The following is a 24044-nucleotide window of genomic DNA, read 5'->3' as shown; positions in this document are numbered from 1 at the left end:
CGACCGGCTCCTCCGTCCTTCCCGTCTGTTACCTCGGTCTGCTTTGCACACGTCTGCACAGTTACCAGCTGCGACATTAAATTGATGTATATGTTAGTTAGTCAATAATCATAATCCAATAATGTCATTTGTTTTTGTTCAGAAATGGGTTGTTCTGCACGATGAATACTTTAACTTTTGATTCTTTAAATATGTGAATTTAATGCAAATGTGTGTGCTTTACCACTTGTGTATTATATTATGTCACATAAATGTATGAATAACTTTCTAAATGTCAGTAGTTTAGTATTTTGGATCTCCCATTTATACCATGGGTGTTTGTTTGTAAATTCAGATTTTTTTATTTACTAACACAAGCTGAAATTATTATTGAAATTAAGATATTCAGATGCAAATCTATGTGAAATGTTGCCTTTCGAGGATCCTGATAATAGGGGCCCTTGGGCATCTGCTGCACTCGCCCCGTAGGTACACCAGATGTGGGGCGAGGAAGACCGAGCCTCTGACTGTAGAGGTTGTTGGTACACAGAGAGTATGAGGCTCTGCGTGTTTTCATTCTCAACCGATAGTAATATATATATATATATATATATATATATATATATATATATATATATATATATATATATATATATATATATATATATATATATATATATATATTCTCGTGATTCATTTCCCACCAGATAAACTCTTCCTTCCATGCACGGCCGTCTGCGATCTGTTTAGAAGTCCTGCCAACCAGACTGCGCCGCGCGTGCGTTATATTCTGACCAACATTTCTAAAAATAGCTCGCGGTTGACGTCACTTAGCCAAACGTGTATCAGTCGCTCGGCGGCGGGGGGTGATAGCGCGCGGGGAGGGAGGTTTTTTTTTTTTGTTGGAAGGAGGGGGCCCATTCCTCACGACCAATAGATATCCTCGCATTCACCGAGATTCCCACGGTTCGGCTGCGACAAGCCAATGGAGGAGAGCAACCGGAGAAAGTGGGCGCGGACGTCGTCGAGAGGAAAATAATCGTTGACGTTCCCGTCGCTGGCTATTTGTAGGGTGGCGGTACGTCGCCGTCGTTGATGGATTCAACGGCCAATCAGAGCGCTCCGTGGGGCAGCGTCGTAGATAGGTGGCCAATCAGTAGCCTCGCTCCAGCCGTCAATCAACCCCGGTTCTGGCGAGTAGGCGGGATGTTCGCTCGGCTGTAGTTCCGTCATCTCGCCCGTCTCCGAGGCTACAGGGGGCCAATGTTGATTTGGGCAAATTCGCGTCGTTGTCGGACCCCGCCGAGGATTAATTTTTGAAATCTGGGTTCGGTGACGAAAAGCGGCAGTCTTTTGACTGAGAACAGTGCATCCCCGCCGTCGGTATAGCTGGTTATTTGTGGGCTGGGGGAGAGGTGGGGAGCCGGGGGGGCCTCGCGCGGAGGGGGCTGCGAGGAGGGACAGGAGAAGACTGGATCCTCCGTGTTCAGGACAACAAGGTCGGCCTGGCAGTCCAGTGAAACCCCAGCGACCGAGACACCACAACGATAGCTCCCCGTGGATTTAAACTAGAGCTCATTCGCCGGTGGTTGATGGCCGTGGAGCGCGTGAGCCCGCTCCACTGTACCGTCTCGCCGCATCAGCAGCTGTCAGGCTATTAAAGATCAAGACCTCGCAACGCTTGCTGACTGCTACAGCTGGATTTAGGAAACACCGTCCGGACCTAATCGAGTTACCGGCTTGACAAGTCTGTAGGGCGGCCAAAAAGCCACGGATCGCCCGTTGACAAGTTGTCATCATGGGCAACGCGCCCACGGCCAGGAAGGGCAGCGAGATGGAAAGCGGTGGGTACCATCGCCAGTAATGTTTCACATCACTCTTCAGCAACACCTGCTCGGCTGCAGCCTCACGAAACGATCAAAGAACGATGTGATACACCAGGCTGTGGTAGCTTTACATAACAAGCCATACGGTGTTAATTAGAGGCCTGTTCTTGCTTTCCCATTCATTAAGATCCACTAGCACGTCCATGACAAGTCCTCGCTGCAGACGAATGCAAACTCCCAAGATGATAACTGTAATGCATTTTAAATGAAAGCATTGTATGTATGTGCATGTAGATGCATCGGGAGTCTCTCTTCAGACGAGGCTCAGACGTGCTGTTCAGTTTTGGACCTTTTTGGCTTTGATTTGAGTGGATGCTAAAGGTAGAATGAAGCCGGATGTGGATCTGTTTTCACAGACAAAGCTCTGTGTGAGCTGCACAACGTCCAACAGCAATTGTACACACTGCACGCATTTTGGAATATTCACTGTACTGAGATATTGCCAATATCACAACACACTCAAGTGTCAGATATTTCCCCCAAAACACTCCAGGCCTGTTGCTCCACTCCTTTGGAAAAGAGATGCTGCCTTAAACGGTGTGTGTGGGTGAGCTGAATCTAATTAACGTGAACCCATGGAAGTGTGCAGGGTTGGCTGAGCTGGTCTCGGCGTGTCTGTCGGTGTAATGTAAAGTTGCTGCTATGCACAGGGGGACGAGAGTACGCTAACGTCAGAGGCCACTGGACCGATGTGTCTATCGCAGTAATTATTTCCTGGGGCTTTCCTATTTACCACCAGATATGCGTTTTCCACAAACAGCCAAGAACAGGTGACAGGGACGACGAAAACAGTGTTTGAAATACGGTTCAAGAAGCTCTTGAGTGCATGTATCACACGTGTCATGGACCCTTTGGTCAGTGAGCATCTTTGGTGCCTTGCTCAAGGGTGAGTAGTAGATGTGTTGCTAGTTAACTCGACTATTATAGGTTATTATAACCCAGTTTAAAAAGTACACGAGGGAGAGGAGAGGACGAGACAAAAACGCGTGCCGAGCTGGCATCCGCCTCAGCTGCACCGTTTGAGATTACGCTGTGTTGTGCCGTTCAGTTCTGAATGCAGGGAAATGAGCCTCAATACCAGAAACCGTGCTGATTCTTTAGGGGCTCTACACTGAGACGAGACACAGCGTGTGTGTTGTTGTTGCTCTTCTTGTCAGGAGAGTGCTGCTAAGCTTAGCGTAGCAGTTGTGGTTGGGAGCTGTCTTCAGTCTGCAGGATAGAGACCCCATGGTACAAACCTGGACTGTGGATTTTGGAAGATCAAGGAACAGGAAGTTATAGGCTCACGTTGGTTAACGTTGAGGCATTGCATTACATAGCTCCTCCAACGGCTCTTTCCGTTCTTCCAATGCCAGTTTAATCTCAAACAGTACAGCCGAGTTTGTCACAGTGGTATCCTCCCGTTTCATTTCTGGATTCCTTCGCTTTTTTTTTTGCTCACACCTCCTAAAGCTTTTCTTGTGATCTTGTCTTCCACAGTCAAGGAGTTCCTTGTTAAAGCCAAAGAGGACTTTCTAAAGAAGTGGGAGAGCCCTGCACAGGTTAGTGTTTGGATATACTGTCTGTGTGACGTTCATTCTAACGCAACAGGAATGTGAATATTTTCTGAATGCTCTTGGATTTATGCAAACATGTACATTCCTATGCTGTGTGACCAGACGTACCAAATGTGTGTGTGGTGTGTTCTCTACTATTCCTCTTGAAATGTACTTGTTTTTTTTATTTGCTTATATACCTTTTTATGTAAAGATATTTAAAAAAAAAATGTATTCTTGTTTGCATTATGGTATTGGAATATGATGGAGTTCTGTGCTGCTATGCATATTTTACAGACACAGATCATAATAGTAGATACACTATTAAGTGTCTTGCTCAAGGACACATTAACGGGGACACTAGAGCAGGTGCTGGGGATCGAACCACCGACCCTCTGATTGAAAGGCGGCCCTGCTCCAGTCACCCCACCCCATGTAGATGAATCAAGAGATTTTACAGGTTCACACACTAGTTTTAAATATGACTGGGCTCTATAGGGATATTCTGTACAGTGTATGTACAATGTATTCAGTATGTTTATATATATATATATATATTACAACACAGTATCATGAACCATACATACCATGCTTGATATACATTATATTCTCTGTGATCGTAGTAACATAAATCATACACTCGGGCATTTGCTTGCCATGTACAAAAACATACATAATATAGAATGTGAGCATATAGGACACATTAGTAAAAAAAAATCTCACCATCCCATTTCCACAACAATCAACTACTCTTTTTTTTTTTTGTTTGCTCTGTTCAGAACACTGCTGGCCTGGAGCAGTTCGAGAGGTTGAAAACCCTCGGCACGGGGTCGTTTGGCCGTGTGATGCTTGTGAAGCACAGAGAAACGGGACAGCATTATGCCATGAAGATCCTCAACAAGCAGAAGGTCAGTGCGGGTCAGGAGGGTCCAAGGTGGGGTGGAGGTTGTTTTCAACGCAACTCTCATTTTAAGGACCACCTGCAGGATGTGTCATTGAAAATATATATATATATATATATATATATATTCGGAAATGTCATCGATGCAGTGATTCAAATGCAGGTGCAGGCCGCCTTTTCCCCACCGAACCTCTTTGAACAAGCTCGTGCTGAAGCAGACATCGACTGCAGCGCCAGAGCTCAGGTTGTCAAGTAGAGTCATTTTGGTAACCGATGTAGAATGAATTTGCGCCTGCGTTTCACATATTACAGATAAAATACAAAGATGGGAATGTCTGTTTCATTGGCTAATCCAGCGAATGTAACGCTTGAAAAAAAAATCAATGTTCTTCATCGCATGGATGCAGTCCAAAGACATGCAGGTTAGGACAAACGGTCAATCCATTTTTAAATGCAAAATTCACAATTTGCTAATGTTGTCTGTATATCCAGTGTGTGCTGGCAACCTGGCAAAACCTGCCTGACCAAATTTATGAAAGGAGGGACCGTGAGCCTATTGGTCGTTTGGATAAAAGCATCTATCGTGATTTTCCAATGTAATGACATCTGCTTAGACTACGCACCTCTCCTACTCATAATATATTCATCCTATTCAGGCCCGCTTTCCAGTGTGCACCATGATTACTGTATGTTAGTGCACCTGATTACCAAAAGTGGAGGAAAAAAATAATAATTGCTACACCCTTCTTGACTTGTTTTCAAAGTTTCAGCTTGTGTTTGTACTTTTTTCCTTTTTTTTTTACCAATTTCACGAGAATAAATCTTCAAACATCTTGAAAATATTGTACCTGTCCATTTAGGTTGGACTTCTGGTATATGAAGTTACCTTAGAAGCAGTTGTGTGTTACAAAATGAAAAAAAAAAAAGTATCTTATAATAAGACTAATATCATATAAATGATTTTTATTATTTATTTTATCATCCAGGAATAAAAAATGAATGGGCTGCCTATGTAGCTACATGAACACATACAATATAAACTCCCCTCTCTCTTTCAGGTGGTGAAGCTCAAGCAAATAGAGCACACTCTGAATGAGAAGAGGATTCTTCAGGCTGTCAGCTTTCCTTTTCTGGTGCGGTTAGAGTACTCGTTCAAGGTACGGAGAATTTCAGATGGTGTGTGTGTGTGTGTGTGTGTGTGTGTGTGTGTGTGTGTGTGTGTGTGTTGATGATGAGTGACTAAATAGATTTTCCTTCTTTCCACTCATCTACTTAGCCCCATTTCCTCATCCCAGCTTTTAAGTTGTTATTTGTCTACATTTTCATGAAAGTGGTCAACAGATATCCCAGCTCACCCAGTTGACTTATGACAGCTGATGAGTGTTTTTGTGTATTTTGTATGAAAGCGTTTCTATTTAGGTTTATTTTTAGGTAAGGTGATGGATTACTAACTATTTAAACTAAGGGCCAAAGCATTGCATTTGAAGCTTCATTTCTTTGTGTCATATCAAATACTTTTCTAATTTGTGAAAGAATAACCAAAACTGAGAAGATATTTTGATATTGTCATATTTCTAAAAATCAAAACATTTAATTAACATTCTCACTTCATTCCGGTTCACAGTAGCTCTGTATAATGCAGATAACAGGCATACAATGCAATTTTAACACTCCAAATGAATCATTTAGGTTTGAATAAAATATGATCTCTTCTGGTTAAAGACCACATCAAGTATGTATAATGATCTGTGTGATCAGAAATGTAACTACATATATATATATATATATATATATATATATATATATATATACACACACCTACAAATAAACTGCTCTCTTAAGTTGTGTTAACTTGTAAACCCTGATGCAATGATCTGTTAATTTACAATCTCATCCATATCATCACTTCCGCGTTTCCTGTGAAATGAGCCACACACAGTCTTCAACGTTTTCACACCCCAGCTTCATCGGTGGCTGCTTGCGCTCGTACAGACTAACCCGGCTGATGGCCAAACTCCAATTAAAGCCTTATTCAGGTTAAGCCTCAAATAAACCTATTAACTAAGTTTTCCTGTCCACATGTCCCGTCCTTCACACTCATGGAAGGGTCAACAACAAACGCATGTTAACTCCGCTCGGTAACGGTTATTTGACAGTGAGTTATGAGAATTATGAGAATAACGTAAAGCTAACGTTACAGTACTTATATCTGTTAAAGGGTGTAAACAAAACGTATATAAATGTGTGATAGACACAGTTACAGGCACTTTTTTCATTCGGCCTTTTTTTTTATTATGGTAATACCTGAAACAAAAGTCACTTCATTTATTTATATTCACCCACAAAATACAGTCTTCATGTCGTCCACTTGTCCGTCCTGTGTGTGTTTTATGTACGTTAATGTGTGTCTGTGTGGCGAGTGTCACTAACGGGTCCTCTGTCGTCCCTCCTCCAGGACAACACTAACCTCTACATGGTGATGGAGTATGTACCAGGTGGAGAGATGTTCTCCCATCTACGGAGAATTGGCAGATTTAGGTTAGTGTTTTTAGGCACGTGGTGAATTGTGGTGAAATGTGCGCTCGATTCATCTCAGTTCTGCTCTATTTTATTCTATTCTACACAGCTCTGTTCTCTTCAGCTCTCTTTTAGCTCTACTCTGTTTTATTTAGCTATGTTCTGAACTGCACACTCCACTAAACTGCTCTCTTCTGGTTGGGTTTGTGTGTGTGTGTGTGTGTGTGTGTGTGTGTGTGTGTGTGTGTGTGTGTACACAGTGAGCCTCACGCTCGGTTCTACGCCGCTCAGATCGTTCTAACCTTTGAGTATCTTCACGCTTTGGACCTGATCTACAGAGACCTGAAACCTGAAAACCTGCTCATAGACCAACAGGGCTACATACAGGTAACGAACACTTGATGCAGTGATGTACAAAAGCTAATCATAACGTACTCGTGAATTTGTATGATCGGCGGGAGTTCACGACTGATGCTGGAAAAAGGTCGGGCCCTTCTTGTGAAGCCTCGGTGGCGGTTGAGATTTCGGGCTTTCTAAACATGCAGACTGGCCCAGCTGTGTGTGTTTGCTGGGAATTCTAACATTTGAGAATCTGGAACATTTGCTTGAAAAATGACATAATTGATGAATAGATTATCAAAATAGTTGCTGGCTCATTTTCTGTCAATAGACTTATTGGTTTATCAACTCAATTGTCGCAGCTCTAAAACGTATTGGCCAAGTAATCACATTCTGATGTACAGCAGCTAACATTAGCCACATAAGCTAGCTCGCTAATCTTTGATGTTGATGCAACAAAGCACATCACATTTTAACAAAAAAAAGCAGTGGTTCTTTTTGTGCGCTGTCTTTCAAGTTGTTTTTAACATTTATGTGAATTCATATTTTATTTTATATGAAGTGCTCAGATACTGTAAGGCAATGTAAGGCAACATTAGCATTTTAGCACTTTCTGCTAGCTCGAGTCGGCTCATACCGTAGTGTGTAGTAACTCAGGGTGGATAAGAAGCGTTATGTTCAGTATGAGATATTGTTGCCATTGTTATAATATGCTGTAGCAGTTACAGACAGTAACGGGACAGACGGAGGAGAATTTGATAAAAAGACCAACCCGGATATTATTTTTTGCAATTTCGCTGTCATTAGAATTGGTTATTTTAACGTTGCAACCAGTCCATGGGACATCAAACAGTTGGGTTTTAAAGAAAGTGAGCTCGGCTCTGTTCCATCTTAAAAAAAAGTCGATTGCATGAAAACAAAACAAGACATTTAAAAAAACAGAACATTTAGGACTGTATTGGTGCATATTTAGAAAGATGGCTGTCCCAAAAAAGGCTTGACCCCGCCCCTTTATTTGTGATGTCACACAGACACGGATGAGTCTAGAAACTATCAACAACTACCCAGAGAGTGCAACTACGATGGCAGTGTGTGTTTTGCAATTATCTGCGTTTACCGAGTAAGTGTGCCATCGCACCGAGTCTCTCTTGTGACGCAGATTCTGCTGCCCTCTAGTGGTGAACGGTGAAACGTAACCTGGTGAAAAAGTCCCATTGCTGCCCCAAGATCCTTGCCTTGCTCCACCTCTTTGCCTCTGTCTGTTTCTGCCCGTCATGCACTGAAACTCAGCTGGGCACTCTTCTCATTGTTTGTCAATGCTCTTTCATTTCCTCTCTCAGGTGACAGATTTTGGCTTTGCCAAACGCGTAAAGGGCCGGACCTGGACACTGTGTGGCACCCCGGAATATCTGGCCCCAGAGATTATTCTCAGCAAGGTGAGCCGCCGTTGTTCCTCGTTGTCATCTTGTGAACTGTCAGCTGTGTTTCCTTTCAAAACAAGATATTCTTGCATTTGAACAAACAATGACACCAACTTGTTGCATATAGAGTTAAAAACACATTACAACACTTTCTTTAGTTTACAGGATGGGTTTAAGGAGCATCTATAGAGCACAACGCAACTCAAATGTTCCTCCTAACAAGACGTAAACAGTGAACCTAGCACTACTCTAAGTAGACCTTAATGTCACCTGACACCAGTCACATGCTGTTAATAACTACTGCACTTGACAGGCTAGCAGGTGAAAGTGAAATGAGCCATTTGTAAGATCACGCCAAATGTGTCTTTGTTTGATGCTACATATTAGGACTGTACCGAAAAGTGTGAAGCTTTATTCTTAATGCTGACATTCAAATTATTAATCAACATTCAAATGTTGTTTTTTTTTAATTCTGTTTAAACAGTGTTTCTGTAGGATTGTTTCTGACTCCTGTGATTCAAACATTTCCAATAACTCAGAATGATCTAATGTCCCAATGTCAACATTTACTTATGGGTTTTTTAAGGGGGATTATGTCTTAATATGTGACGATAGAAATTCAAAGCTTCAGTCAAAAACCTCAATAAATGCTTTGACTGTAAAAAAAAAAAAAAAAAAAAAAATCCTCATCCTCAGTATAATATCACAAAAATATTTTGACATGCTGTATATAGCGATCATATCTCTTCCTTCTGAACATCTGAATGGGATAAAAAAATAAGACGTAACTGAGGAGATAACATTTAAAATGTTGTCTTGAGTAGTTGTCTATAATGCTCTCCTTTTGTCTCTACTTTCCTCCGTCCTTGTTATCTCCACCAGGGGTATAACAAGGCCGTAGACTGGTGGGCGCTGGGCGTACTGGTCTATGAGATGGCAGCAGGGTACCCGCCTTTCTTTGCTGACCAGCCCATTCAGATCTACGAAAAGATCGTATCAGGGAAGGTGAGTCGGACTCTCTGATTACCACTTTGTGCTTCATTCGGTGTCTGTTTGGAACCTTTTGGAGCTCCCGGCCCTCTTCCACCCCCCTGACGTCGTTCTGATGGTTTTATTTCAGAAAGTTTGGGTTATATTTACAGTGTAGCGCCGCTTTTGGTGAGAGGCGGTGATTGCTGTTATATTGTTTTATACTTCCATGGATCATTTTCCTATCGGTGTCAATGTTGTGATGTTTGCTTTCTTAGAATTTTCTATGGTAAAGTTTGAGTTTTTATGTTCAGCCATGTTGGATACTGCTAGTCATACAAGATATGACATCCTATCGCACCACCTGTCTAGTCCCCCAACATGAAGGTTTAGAGAAGCAGACATGTTTGTAACCGCTTCTTGTCTTCCGTCTCAGGTGCGTTTCCCATCTCACTTCAGTTCAGACCTGAAGGACCTCCTGAGGAACCTGTTACAGGTGAGATAGTTGCTATCTCAGTCATTCTGACGTTGAGGCTACCTTTACTCTGCTGTGTGTGTGTGTGTGTGTGTGTGTGCTGAACAAGTGAGGCAAATGTATACGGCATTATCCTCAGGTGGATCTAACAAAACGTTTCGGGAACCTCAAGAACGGGGTCAACGACATCAAGGGACACAAGTGGTTTGCAACCACTGACTGGATTGCCATCTACCAGAAAAAGGTAAGCGTGTCTGTGAGTGCATGGAATGCGTTTGACTTCCCCTTCCGTAAAGTTCACTTCTCACACCGGTGCTTTTTCCATCGTCTTCAGGTGGAAGCTCCCTTCGTCCCCAAGTTCAAAGGACCGGGCGACACCAGCAACTTTGACGACTACGAGGAGGAGGAGATCCGCGTCTCCTTCAATGAGAAATGTGCCAAGGAGTTTGCGGAGTTCTAGAGTTTAGAGAGCGAGAGAGGAAGAAAGAAGGAAGTAGGGAGAGTCAAAGGTAGGCTGGTCAAGTGGGAGACGTAAGGAGAGAGTCTCCTGTCCAATCACAAGCACCAGCTACAACAAGAGGGGGGAGGGGGGGGGGGGGGGATGGGATAGAGAAGGGAAAAAGAGCAAGGAGACTGATAACCAGCAGTGTTGCCTTTTCTGTTGCGTTTCTGTTGTATTTTATTTATGAGTCTGTCTTATTTATGGATCCCTTTATAATGAAGGTGTGCTTCAGATTCAGAAGGGTGTTGGGAACCCCCACTTATTTAGAGTTGCCTCTACACATTTTCACCCGAGATCTTACCTGCTCTGTCATTGTTTCATTCATCTTCTGATCACTTTTGGGCCACATCACAGAGAAATCAGTCCGTCTGTTCGAGTCTCCTGCGGTCTGTCGGTCATCGCGTCGTCTTCGAAGCCCATAGAGTCGATCAAGTCGAGGTCTCAGTCTGCACAAAAGTCTCTTCAATTTAAACTGATAACCGGCGAGCTCTCTCTCTCTCTTTCTCTCTTTCTCTCTTTCTCTCTCTGTCTCTCTCTCTCTCTGTCTCTCTCTCTCTCTCTCTCTCTCTCTCTCTCTCTCTCTCTCTCTGTCTCTCTCTCTCTGGTGAGCAGGAGGAGCATTTAAGTGAACATTTGAATGAATCTCACTCATATGCACTTAAATACCTTTTTATTCTTTAAGTATTTAAACCGTTACCGTTTCATATCGTAGACATCGTACCTCGAGTCGCCGGCATGATTGGCCAAAAAGAAAAAAAAACGTAAAGACGACGCGTTGTCTACTCAAACAAGTTGGGGTCAGAGACAGATGACACTTCGGGGGGGGGGGGGGGAGAAGTCAGTTAAGTTTACTGCGTAACTCCCATCTATACTTCTTATCATTGTTAGCATAGACAGGCTTTGTGCACTCAATTTTTAAATGTTACTAGATACTAGTCGCTCCAATTATTTCATGTCACGCAAACAAACAAGGAAATTTGGACAAGGGAACGTAAATATCTCAGTTTCAATGGTGTTGTGAAGGAACGCCACAACATAATGGTATCTCAGGTTTGAACATATCACTTAATAAGACATTTTATCAACATTAAGCATTAGGATTAGCAGGTCAAGAAGATGTGTGAGACACTTGTTTGTGATATAGATTTTGGAATTTAAAGTTCTGGTTAGCACTAAGAGGAACAAAAGGGAATATTAAGACTTTTAGTTAGGGTATTCCACAGTTTTCCCTTCCAGAGGATTTGGTTTTGCAAACTCGACAACTCTTGTCTGGTCTTAAAAGCACTCGCTGTCTCTGCTCAGAGCTCATTTACTAGTCAAGCTGACGCAGCATTTCGAATCAACCATTCGGCCCTTGCCTGCTCCAGTTAGAAGAGACCGTCCCGAGGCGGACTACCTCAAGCTGCTCCTGGCTGGTGGTCACTGGAGCGCTTTGTAAGTTTGTAAGCTGTGTAAGTGGTCTGGATGGTTCATCTGTGTTCATCTCCACAGTCTTACATGTGCCAGCAGCTCTATTCCCATCTCTGTGTTTACATGCACAGCTTTTGTTTAATTCTGTTTTTTTTTTTTTTTTCATGTGGTGATGATGTAAAGATGACTCCATTGAAGAAGTTAGGGGAAAAGGTAGAAGAGTTGAATAGAAGCTAGTGCCGAGAAGACACGAGAATGATCTCAGTGCACAGTATACAAGCTGCCTGTTTTTAAAAGTGCACCACAAGATAGCGCTTCAGGTGTTCAATGCCTAATTAGCACCTGAGCTATGATGGAAAAGCACTTGTAGGATTTGGTCTTTCAGAGTTTATAAATAGTGTCTATTTCAAACATTCAAATGCCTTCTTCATAGCTGTGTTTTAATGTGCCCACCATAATGAAGATAATCTATTCTGGTTCAAACAGGCGCTCTGGTTTTTCTCTGGTTTTATTGGAACGAGTCCTTCCTGTCCAAAAAAAGTTCAGATACTGGGAAATGTAACAAGCTATTTCTCTGTGTGTGTGTGTGTGTGGATAAATCAAATGATACACACACACAATTTAATTTATAGTCTCATGAAGGAATATTTTAAGGCGGGCTTAAAAGACCTGTTTCAGATCATTTTTAGGTCCATGTAGCCCAACGTCCACAGCGGGTTTAACCAGGGGCCCCCGAGCCCCTATTACCCCCCCCCCCCCCTCTGTCTCTACAGTCTGTACACTATCACTATGCTGGAATATAACATGGCCCCATGTGTACTCTGTGTGCTAATTTGATTTAAACGAATTAATCGAGGAATATGCACCATGTAAGCACAGCATTAGCAGACTAAATGGAGGCCTTAAAGGGCCAGCTGTTCAGTATAGCACCTCCATAAAACCTGCAAGAGGCTTAGAGGCCTAGATATCCTAAAGATGGTGCCGCGTTCACGTCATGTGGGATGGATGGTTTGACAACTTCACAGGCTGAGGAGTAGTCCACTCGAGTAGTGAACTGACTTTCGGCATGTAGAATCGACTTGGGTCCAGGACACGAGTCGAGCTAAAGAAGTAGCATCTATCTCAAGTCCCTTCATGGTGTCAGTCGATGTTGTGCTTAGTAATTCCCAAACAAAGTTAATATTTATCAAAAGTCCCACAAACAAACTGCCTCAGTGAACCGGGGGGGGGGGGCAGTAGGCCTCTTTGGTAATCCAGCCGCGGCAATGTCCAGTTAAGAGTTCTTTTGACTGATTGGTTTTCTATCAAAGAAAGAGTCTCTCTCTCTCTCTCTCTCTCACACTCTCTCACACACACACACACACACACACACACACACACACACACACACAAGGCAACCAACTCGTGACCAAAAGGGTTCACCCCCGTCTCCTCTATACCTACTTTTCATATTCGTTCTCATTGAGAGAGGCGGAGACGTTTTCATTGATCAATCTGAAGTCTTATTGGCAGACAGATGGTGGACACACACCCAGGTGTAGTTATGCTGACTTATTGGATATGATGGACTATTTTTCCAACCTTTTATTATTATTATTATTATTATTAATATTATTATTATTATTATGACATTGTTGTAAACCACTTCTTGAGACTTCACATTCGCTGTATTTCCTCCATGTCGAGTTTAATGTTGACTATATCATCATGGACAAAATTGAAGTTATGATACAATATTATTCCCTGTCTCCTCGATGTTTTTTGCAGTGATACAACTTCCTCTCGATGCAGGCACAATGCTGGTACATACTGTCGCACTTTTTAGGGAAACGAGACCCCGATGTAAACCATGTTAACCCCCGCCACACAAACACACACACACACACACACACACACACACACACACACACACACACACACACACACACACACACACACACACACACGCAGACACACTGCAAGGGGAAGCGTATAAAGTCACGGGAACAGTGACATAAAAACACGAAGTGTAATATTTTGCAACATGAGTATCATTCCAATAAAGTTTTACTTGTAAAATTCGACTGGACTTGTGTGTGTGTGTGTGTGTGTGTGTGTGTGTGTGTGTGTGTGTGTGTGTGTGTGTGTGTGTGTGTGCGCGCGTGTGTGTGTGTGTGTTGTGTGTGCGCGCCTCCTGGGTGTCTGTTCATTTGACTGTTCAGCGGCTGCAAGTTTGGGAAAGAGTGAATTGTAGATGATGACATATTGTAAATGTATAGTAGCGTGAGTGTTGCCTGGAGGTCAGACATCCATCACTGCCGCCTGATGCGGAATGGAGCCGTCAACCCACCCATCTGTTGACCGCGCGGCTCAATGGGATTCGCCAAAAACGCTTAAAAAACACGACATTCAAGAGCAAAATCGTTTCCTCCGCTCCCTGCCTGGACTGCGTATCGTTGTTTCTTTGTGTTAAAATCGGATGTTATAATCTGCGGGCTGATCAGATCGCGCCTGCGAACAAAGAACGGAGCTCCGATGGAGTTAAAACCAGCCGATTCCACCTTAAATGTCATTTGCGTCTGTGGCGGAGACCGAGGCGCCATCTTCGGTCCACCTTAAGCGCACAATGTGGCCAACGAACGAAAGCGTACCAGCCAGGCTTCCGTCCTCATTCTCCAGCCGGGGATCGCACTCTGGCTTCCCAGCTTTGACACAGCGTCACTTGTGAAACAGCAGAGGGGAGAGAAGAAGAAGAAGAAGAAGAAGAAGAAGAAGAAAAAAGAAGACGCACTCGGGCCAAACCCTACCAGCAAGAGAAGATGTCCGAGCCCAATAAGTACCGAGAGTGGATCCTGGAAACAATCGACTCTCTCCGCTCGAGAAAAGCCCGTCCGGATCTGGAGAGGATTTGTCGAATGGTCCGGAGACGACACGGGTCAGACCCGGACCGAACCAGGACAGAACTGGAAAAACTGATTCAAGAGCAGACGGTGCTCAAAGTTAGCTACAAGGGGTCCATATCGTACCGGAATGCGGCGAAGGTGCAGAGGAAAAGCAGAAAGAAGAGTGAGTTTACGGCCGCTGGCAGCAGCAGCAGCAGCAGCGCGGAGGCAGCGAGGGAGCGGACCAAACACGACCATCTGAACAACAACGGCGACAGTGCGCACAGCTTCACCGACCAGGAGGAGGGCGAGGAGGACTCGGTGCCCAGCCCGGAGTCTCACACTCAAACATCAGCCAGCACCACCGACAAGAAGCTCAAGCCTGCCTCCAGCCCGAGTAGCGGAAACGGGTGCCCCATTTGTGGCGCAACAACGGGCTGCGCTGTCGGGAGCGGCTGTAAAGGGGAGAAAGCAAGTGCACCGAGAGACAAGGGATTAGGACAGCAGGGAGCGGGGGACTGCCCGTCGCCCGCTCCCAGTCACAGAACGAAACCAGGCGACGGCGGTGATGCAAGCGGGATAACACCGAGCACCGCCGAGGCAGCTCCCGGAGAGACGGAGCCGCGTTTGTCAAGAGATGACACCCAGGACAAAACTTGCTCAGGGAGCGTCAGCAACCTCCCGCAGCAGCAGCAACAACAACAGCAGAGGCAGAAGCAGACTGCGCCCCTCAAGCCCAAACTTCGAGTCGGAGGAGGGGGAACCAGAACAGCGGGGAACCACGCCAACTCCGACCTGGGCGACAGACTGGTGGCTTCTGTTCGCAGCCTGTCCGAGAAAAGCATCCGAGGGAGCTCCGCCGCCGCGACCAGAGGCCACACGAAGCCGCTCGGGCTGAAGGAGATTTTGGGCTATCTGAGCAGCCAGGAACGGCTGTCGGAGGAGAAGCTGACCCGAGGCAAAGTCAAAGTGGTCATGGAGAGAGAGGTGGCGAGGGGCAGACTGCGCAGGACCCGCTGCGGGAACATTACTCTTCCTCTGAGGGGGATGGTGGCGGAGGAGCCGAAGAATGCGTCCGCTGACAGACTTGTAAAGAGCGCACTGCAGGACGAGCACGCAGGGAAGAAGGTGGGCACCGCTAACTTAATATGTCCAACACGTCCCGGTTATACGGGGCGCCGAACGGCGCTGGCTTCTCGTGCTTGCTGAGACATTACGGGCTGTTAAAATCGCACGCACGGCACCAGGACGCGCTCGGCTTCCTTTACCAACATTTTTTTGTTTGTTTCGTTTCTTGGTCCACCACGATGTTTTAGGCGACACGCAAAAGTGTTTGAGGAGAAGACATTTAGGAAGATTCATTTTAGTTTCTGTGATTTGTCGGCGGGATGTGGCCGTGCCTGTGTTGCGTTTGCGTTGTGCGCGTGTACGCGTGGCTCCGCTTCCTGCACAAAAGGTGCGGGTTACACAGGGCTGCCGGAGCAGACGGCTCCGGAGCGGCTTCCCCCGGCACACAGGATGAGCGCGCGCGCGCGCACGCACACGCACACACACACACGCACACACACACACACACCATAAAAGAGCGTCTTCTGCGTGGCGCGAGCTGGTTGTGTTGCCGTTGCCACATCACTATTCGGGGGGTTCATAACATGTGATCTCTGCTCTCGGGAACTTTAGCCGCGCGGAACAGAGCGCGGGGCGTCCGGGCCTGCCGCGCGGTAAAGGCGGTGTCTGTCTAAACTTGAGACGTGCCGCTGCCTCTCTCTTGTGGGCGCTGCTCTGTCGCGCGGGCCGGCGGAGGACTCACAGCTGAGCGTCGTGTTTGCGAGCCTATCGACGCCACTCCTGTAACCCCGTGGCTTTGTGTTTCTCCACCCCGCGTCATACCCGCATCTTTCGTTTCGTGCCTCATTAAATCCTTTGTATCATTTCTGATACTCTCCTCCCTCACTGGTGGGAGCTCACTTGAGTAGGCTACAGTAGTCAGCTATCGTTATTTCAGATTTCTGTTTCCCCAAGTGGGCGGTGTTTGTCATCCAGCCTACTCTTCCCGCCCCTGACATTACCTACTATTCTGTATTAAGCTCAGAGTGCAGCCTGATTGAGAACTTCGCTCAAACTGAAGGTGTTGCTGATCTCCAGTTGGTGGAACGAGGTGTGCGCTTTAATTGCCTTCATACTAACTTTATCTGTCAATTGCAGCCTCCGTCCCCCTCTCCCCGGGAGAATGAGCCGATGGAAACAGCCAGTGAAGAAGAGGAACGGGAAGAGAATGAGGAAGAGGAGGAAGAGGAGGAGGATCCCCGGAGTTCTGATGAGGAGGCGGGAGGACTATCCCCAGTAGCCATGACAACCGAACCAGAGCTCATTGAGAAAACCACAGAAGAAGTTGAGATCCAGACAGCATCACCGCACGAGAGCCCTCAGCAGCAGCAGCAGCAGCAGCACGGGGGCAAAGGTGCGTGAGCGTGTGCGTGTGTGTGTGCGTGAACGTGCGGCTGGGACAGGCTGATTAAAGGCCCTAATTATCGCCGGTAACCTTCCGCTGGTGATCAAGGCCGCTATCATGACTGCTTACTGCTGCTTCACCTACAAGTACCTGAGTGCTTAGTTTTATTTCATGTGTTGCCTATTAAATGGAATTAAGCGCTTTTGTAAGAAAATGATTCAGAATGTTAAGTAATATATTCAATTTTGATATAAATAATGAGTTTACTATTAACACCAACTTTATTAATGTGTTGTTTATATCACTGTTGTTTTTATAATTTATTTCTGATGAGAAAACCTAAATAAATTAATTCTATGATAAATTACAAATGTACTACTACTGCTGCTGCTACCAACAACAATAATAATACTCATAATAATGACGGTAATATTGACAGTAACAATAATACAAGTTGTAGTCTTTAATCTTTTCCCTCTTCCATCTCGGTCAGGGATGTGCGCGCTCGATTCCGTCACCAGGACGCCGCGTCTGCCGGTTCAGGGAGCTTCGCTGTCACAATGTAACAGCGCACACTTGGAGGACAGAGCTGTGGTCTCTGATCAGCTACATGTGGAGGCACAAGTAAGTGCGACAATGTGCATCTGTCCTGATGTTTCCTTTTATTGTTGGATGGTCAAAACAGGTCAAAATGAATGCCAACCATGAAATGCACCGTCCTGTGTTTGAAAAACTCCCCCAAAATATTATAGAGATTATTGACCTTATTAAAAGCACTAATGATGAAACAATTCTCCATTACAAGTAAAAGGCCTGCATTCAAAACGTTGCTTAAGTAGAAGTAGAGTAGTACCATCAGAAAAATGTTCCTTAGTAGTATAAAAAAGTAGTTTTAATATTGTATAATTATATGATGCATACTATATTATTATTAATTATGCATTAATGTGTATGATATTGTAGCTGGTCAAGGCAGTGCCAAGTATTTTATTTTACCTTTATACTATTTGTATAATATTTCCTCCTAAATTGTAGTAAAGTAGAAATATAAAGTAGCATGAAATGTAGAGAAATACTCATGAATTGTCACTTCTGCGAATTTGTACTGAAGATTTGAGTGAATGTATTCAGATATTTTCCACCGCTGAGCCTTGGAAGAGGCATTCTGTGTAAAAGACTGACGCTTTTCAAAAGGGCTCTTTTCAAAACATCATTCATTTGTGTGTGAATGTTAGAAATGCCTTTCAATTAGGTGATGCCAGAGGTCAAAATAGTTTCCCGATGTCGGTTTTCCGTGACAGTTTCACTGTCAAATGTTCATTTTGCCGCCGTGTCGTAACACGTTAACGCACGGCCGCGATTCATCCTACACACAGCTGATCTCCATGCTGCTCTGAACCGGCTTTTTCAACGCGCGGGCGTTTTCTCTGTCGTCTTTTTAAAAGTTGAAGGAGAAGCGGCAGTTAGAATGAGCAGCGATGTGTCCAACAGCTCAACAAACGCAGACAGACTGTGTCCAAAATTCAAACTTTATCCAAAGAAGAAAAAGGAAAAGAGATGAAAGAGAGCACAAACTGTTTATTTGATGTCAGAGTTGGTAAATTGGTTTTGATTGAAAACATGAAATGTAAGTAACCAGATGTGCTGAAGCAGATGTGCTGTCATCGGTTTCTTAGATATATATATATATATATATATATATATATATATATATCTCTCCAAGCTATCTGTGAAGTACATGTTGCATTTTGGTGCGACGTTGTGAACACCAAAATGTGTTACAGTATTTGAGCACAATGCATCTTGGGATATTGACAGTGGAGTTTAAAAAAACAACAACAAAACAAACATAGTTATTGCTTACTTTAACTGTTTCCCACCAGAATGCATAGTGTGTGTTCAGGAGGCCCGCCACACAGTCGGTTGTATTTCCTTACACATGTCAAGCCTTTTCTTTGTTTTTGTTTACGTCCACGTTTACTTGCCAGCTGTCATTTTCCTCCCTGCTTTTGTCGGTGCATTGATACATTTCTTGGCACATTACCTCCGCCAACTGTCCACCGATCGTGTGAAACCAGAGCTGTGAACAGTGAGCCTCACGTGCGAACAGTACAAACAGAACAGGGACAGCGCCGCTGGCTGTCAGAAGTTTACCGGGTTATCTTTAAGTAAATAAAATGCAGTGTTCTGTGTGATAGTGTTCATTTATTTTTCTAATCTCCAGCTCATGAAAGCCAGTGCATTTGTGTCAACTTAACGGGAGACACCACAGGTGAATAGTGTACAAAATGAAACGGGGCAAATATTTGTTGTATTACACATTTTCTGAAATGTTTTGGTTTGATATGCAAGTGAGGCATTATATTATCAAATATGTGTTAATTTACATACATTTCCAGGATATAAATCTGAGCATTGGATAGGTTCAAAATTATATTTTCAATTTTGTTGATATGCTTGAGTTTAACTGTGGGAATTTGGGATATCTCTTTTTATCACTCCGTAAATCAGAAAATACTGTCAAAAGCCATTTAAAAAACAAAAACAACATTTTTTAGGAGTAAAATGTTTCCGACTATGAATTAATTGAAATATGAACAAACACCTCTGTACAAATTGGAACGTTGTTATGTATGTAAGTGCTACTGAAGTGGAGATTTCTCCTTTTAAGGCAACAGCCTTTAAAGATATGTGTTGTAACGTGTGAAAAACTGATAAATGAAATGAAACTTCCCCCACTTTCTCCATTTTATATTCAAATATGCAATTGAGGCATTATCTAATGCTAACTTTTGATGCATTTTTGGGAAATCTACAGACTTAGAAAGACAAATTAATAAAATAAACCCCTAAATATGTATTTTGGATGTCTGAAAATAGAACAAAATCTCAAAATGAATCAGAAAGTGAGGATTTTGCCGTCAGTTTCTCCCCTTAAAGGGTTACCTTTTTAACTTGGACCTTATTTTCCCATGTATTTTCTGTTTAAGTGATGATGTGTGAAACCTTGCGTTGTATCCACATCAACACTAATAATTCAGCCATGATTTGTTGTCATGCTCATTTATTTGCTTCTTTGTTTGACCCCCCCCCCCCCCCCCACTCTCTACATCCAGAGCCAGATGCAGCATGACAGAATCAACCACATCTCCTCCGACTTCACCAGTGAGTGCTGCCGTACAGATCGTCTCAAAACGTCTGCGTGTTTGGCGGCTAGCGGTGGCGACAGCTAATCAGACTGCGCTCTTTGTTGTTCCCACCGTAGGCTCGGAGTCCAAAACGGAAGTCGGCGCGTCGTCCTGCCTGCTCACGCCCACCGCGTCTCCGAGAGACTCCGGCACGTCTGAGGAACGAGGGATGAACGGAGGAGGAGGGTGAGTACAGCAGAGATGCTGGAGACACTGAAGACGCAGGTTCATTGGGGTTACAAAGTCTGTTCTAGTGGAGAGGGGTTCTCGCTTCGCTGTAGTCCGGCTCTGTGAGGTTATTTTCTATCTTAACATCCAATAAATCACCAATCAGGCATTTCATGTTTTCTCCGTATCGTGAAATCCAAGAAAACTCTTTCCCCCCGACTGTAAAACCTTCGACCTGCAATAAACAAGTTAGGAACACATCGTTGATATCTCATCCATCACCTTTAAAATAGATACGGCGGAGTTGTTAGCAAACAGTTGCTTATTTCCTCGCCCTGCAGTTACAGAGCAACGTCACCATTTACTTGGAGTCGTGTGTGTGTGTGTGTGTGTGTGTGTGTGTGTGTGTGTGTGTGTGTGTGTGTGTGTGTGTGTGTGTGTGTGTGTGTGTGTGTGTCCACCTGATGAAGCACAGTAATGCCTCTGATTCCACTCCTGAGGGAAACATCTGTCTGTTTAGCTGTTCATTCTCCACTATGTTCAGCATCTAGTCTCTAACTGGGTCTGTCTGCAGTTTGCTGCTCAGCCGGTAGTGTACAGTGTTTTTTTTTTTTTTTTAAGAGATTCTTTTTATGCTATGAAGTGCTGACAGTGAACCAAAATAGTAAAGTCGCAGCAAAAACAGTGAGCTGAAACTCTCTATAACGCTCTGTGAAGCTGAGGGGAGCTGCAGATTCTGTAAGTTCATTTCTATGAGCGAGCCGTTTCACATCGTCTACACTTATACATTGTTAATGTGGAAAAATATGGATTATAGAGGCTTTTAAATAAAGGGAAACAAAGTCTGGCCATTCATTATTATCTAGAACTTAATATCTGATTCTCCTGTTTACGCTCACGGTGATACGGCGTAAACTCAAGGTTCATGCTTTGTGAAAAACGTGGGAATCACAGTGTCCCATTCTAATAGACCAGCACTAAATACCATAAAGAAGGGAATGAACAGCCATTAAAACCCGACATAAAAAAAAAAAAATCTACATTTCCTAATTAAAGTGTCAGCTCTGACATAACGTTACGAGTTTACGATTTCAACATCCCCTGCAGGTTTTGTAATGGGCCAACCGCACCTCTTCCTCACCTCCCTAGGTTTATGAAGTCTGAGGGGGCCAGTGGGGGCCCAGTGGACTGGACAGTGTCTGATGTGGTCAGTTATTTCACAGCAGCAGGTTTCCCTGAACAGGCTGCTGCCTTCAGGACCCAGGTGAGCCTGTGATCCCCTTTAACAAACACCAGAGGCCACCAGAGACAGCGTTAATGGCTGTACTCGAACTCCTTGACGGTTGTAACCTTCGTCTACCTACCGCATTGCTTTGCTCTCTCCGTCAGGAAATCGATGGCAAGTCTCTTCTCCTCATGCAGCGCAACGACGTTTTGACCGGCCTGTCAATCAGACTCGGGCCCGCCCTCAAGATCTACGAGCGTCACGTAAAGGTTCTGCAGAAAACACACTTTGAGGATGACGACTGTCAATGACTGTCATGTCTGTATCTACATATAGCTCGAGTAATCCTATACAAAAAAAATGCATGCATGATATATACGCTTCACGTTTCATCCCATGTCAAACAGCACACACACACACACACACACACACACACACACACACACACACCTCTGTTTCTCTTTTTCTGGCCCTCTCAACACACAGAAGTGAGACTGGATGGACAACAAGGATTCTCTACCAAGCAGAGCACAACAGTTGGAGGGAGGAAGCAGACTCATCCAATCTTAAGATGCAGAGGTTAAAAAAAAAAAAAAAAAAAAAAAAAAAAGTAATGCAATTTCTCTCTTTTTTTATTTACAATGATCAAGCACTTTGCCATTTCTATGACTAAACTGTGCGGAATGTTTTGTTTTTCGTCTGTTGTCTTGTGCGGACCTTTATGCACATTTTGAAAGAGGTCGCGGTTATTCTGTGTGGAAGTACGTTTCCTTTTCGTGAGGCTTTACTTCAAGGGTTTCTCGCTTCCGCGTTTGTCATCGTACACAAACTGTATGCGCGTTGGATGGAGCAGGAGCATATTAGAAATTGACCAGATTTAAATACATTCTCAGCAGCTGGATGGACCCGTCACAGTAAAGTCCGGTGCAAACGGTCGTTGGTCAATAAGTGGATAGCTCCTCCTAGAATGTTTGAGAGGTCGTTGAACCTTGTAAGCTCTCAGATCGACAGGTTGTCTTTGTGTATCTTAGTGACATTCAGTTTTTCAAAATGTTTTGAAGCAGAGCTAGCCATGATCTGTTCTGGTCTACGCGTCACCACATCAGGGGCCGGTTTCACAAAGCCAGACTGGCTTAGATTAAACCGGTCAGACTCCAGAAGGACATCACAATCCATCCGCTGCACGAAGCTTAAGTAGGGATACATTTGCAATGAATTGTGGGTCATTTAAGTCATATTTGTTGCCAGGTGTCAGTGATTGTTACCATGGAAAAATGGCCTTTTTTGTTCACAGTTAGCCTGGGGTTAGTGTGGCTAAGATGTTAGGCTTAAACTATGCATTAAAGTAAAGTCTGACACGTCTTTGTGAAACTGGCCTCAGAGTCTGGAGCAGAAGTGTTGATCAGTCACAGCTAACTGGTCTGAAATCAGCAGAACAATCAACTCTCACCTGAGTGTAAATAGATTGAAAATAAGTCGATACATCAGCCTCCATCTGTAAATTATTAAAAACAATTATCTGACTGAAAGATGCTATCGCAGGGTAAAGCTGAGTCAATCAAGCAACTGATCTCATCCCAGCAGCAGCAGCTTTGAAACCGTCTCAAAACCAAAATGCTGTCAAATGATCATCTCATTCCCACCTTCACTGTAACGTGATACATTCCAGGTTTGACATTATCCAGTGACTTTGTTTCCCCCTCATATTTGTATGTTTATATTTCTGTATTCAGCGTATTGGTTTCATCCGGTGAATGTTTCCGCTCTCCACACACTGACCTCCTCTACCTCTCTCCTCTCGTCTGTCCCTTCATTTTCTTTGCAACTTCCACAAGCATTTCTTTCAGGTTATTACACTTAGTGTACGGTGCATGTTTCAGTGTTTGCTGCCCCCTGTTAGCGTTCAGATAATTTCACTGTCATTAGTTAAATCTGTAGGAGGGGGGGGGGGGACACAGCACAAGGGGAATGTACAGTGCGTCTACGCCCTTGTTGCGTGTCTGAAGTTATATGTGAAAGGACAATTTTAGTAATAAAAGTTTGAATCAAAACACCACAACGTGTCCATTCTGAGTGTGTGTGTGAGACAACAAGTGTTGCATGTACTGTATAAACAGTGTTTGTGTATAATTGTGTTCATTTGGGGGCCGTGTGTGTGTGTGTGTGTGTGTGTGTGTGTGTGTGTGTGTGTGTGTGTGTGTGTGTGTGTGTGTGTG

The 24044-nt window shown here is 44.1% G+C and overlaps 2 protein-coding genes across 4 annotated transcripts; both read left to right on the top strand.

The window, feature by feature from the left end:
* The first annotated feature begins 1424 nt into the window (after window positions 1–1424).
* On the top strand, window positions 1425–13997 carry prkacab (protein kinase, cAMP-dependent, catalytic, alpha, genome duplicate b). Its single transcript, XM_068727717.1, has 11 exons — window positions 1425–1823; window positions 3345–3406; window positions 4180–4308; window positions 5360–5458; window positions 6757–6839; window positions 7079–7205; window positions 8498–8593; window positions 9461–9583; window positions 9984–10043; window positions 10162–10266; window positions 10357–13997. Exons 1-11 carry the CDS (start codon window positions 1778–1780, stop codon window positions 10480–10482), a joined length of 1056 nt encoding a protein of 351 aa, XP_068583818.1. The 5' UTR covers window positions 1425–1777; the 3' UTR covers window positions 10483–13997.
* A 1-nt stretch (window position 13998) lies between these two features.
* Window positions 13999–23873, top strand: samd1b (sterile alpha motif domain containing 1b). 3 transcript variants are annotated; one of them, XM_068727715.1, is made up of 7 exons: window positions 13999–15923; window positions 17001–17256; window positions 17741–17871; window positions 20364–20412; window positions 20513–20621; window positions 21753–21867; window positions 21993–23873. In XM_068727715.1, the coding sequence occupies exons 1-7, from the start codon at window positions 14733–14735 to the stop codon at window positions 22137–22139; spliced, it is 1998 nt and encodes a 665-aa protein (XP_068583816.1). In that variant the 5' UTR covers window positions 13999–14732; the 3' UTR covers window positions 22140–23873. The 3 variants fall into 3 exon arrangements, with proteins under 3 accessions (XP_068583816.1, XP_068583815.1, XP_068583817.1); XM_068727714.1 differs by having other exon boundaries at window positions 21711–21867; XM_068727716.1 differs by lacking the exon at window positions 21753–21867 and having other exon boundaries at window positions 21993–22141.
* Window positions 23874–24044: the final 171 nt, after the last annotated feature.

Source organism: Cebidichthys violaceus, unplaced genomic scaffold (assembly GCF_023349555.1).
Source record: "Cebidichthys violaceus isolate CVI_PGR_0920_01 unplaced genomic scaffold, fCebVio1.0.p SCAF_4, whole genome shotgun sequence".
Taxonomy (NCBI): Eukaryota; Metazoa; Chordata; class Actinopteri; order Perciformes; family Stichaeidae; genus Cebidichthys; species Cebidichthys violaceus.
The sequence above is the reverse complement of the archived record's forward strand: the minus strand, read 5'-3'. Positions and strand labels throughout refer to the sequence as shown.

What these genes read in the sequence shown, in the direction of transcription:
- prkacab (XM_068727717.1), top strand. Translation starts at nt 1,778, where the DNA reads ATGGGCAACGCGCCCACGGCCAGGAAGGGCAGCGAGATGGAAAGCG. An exon ending in CAGAGATTATTCTCAGCAAG is followed by an intron (nt 8,594 to 9,460) that starts GTGAGCCGCCGT and finishes TATCTCCACCAG; the next exon opens with GGGTATAACAAGGCCGTAGA. An exon ending in TCCTGAGGAACCTGTTACAG is followed by an intron (nt 10,044 to 10,161) that starts GTGAGATAGTTG and finishes CATTATCCTCAG; the next exon opens with GTGGATCTAACAAAACGTTT.
- samd1b (XM_068727714.1), top strand. Translation starts at nt 14,733, where the DNA reads ATGTCCGAGCCCAATAAGTACCGAGAGTGGATCCTGGAAACAATCGAC. An exon ending in GCAGCAGCACGGGGGCAAAG is followed by an intron (nt 17,257 to 17,740) that starts GTGCGTGAGCGT and finishes CATCTCGGTCAG; the next exon opens with GGATGTGCGCGCTCGATTCC. An exon ending in CTGCTGCCTTCAGGACCCAG is followed by an intron (nt 21,868 to 21,992) that starts GTGAGCCTGTGA and finishes TCTCTCCGTCAG; the next exon opens with GAAATCGATGGCAAGTCTCT.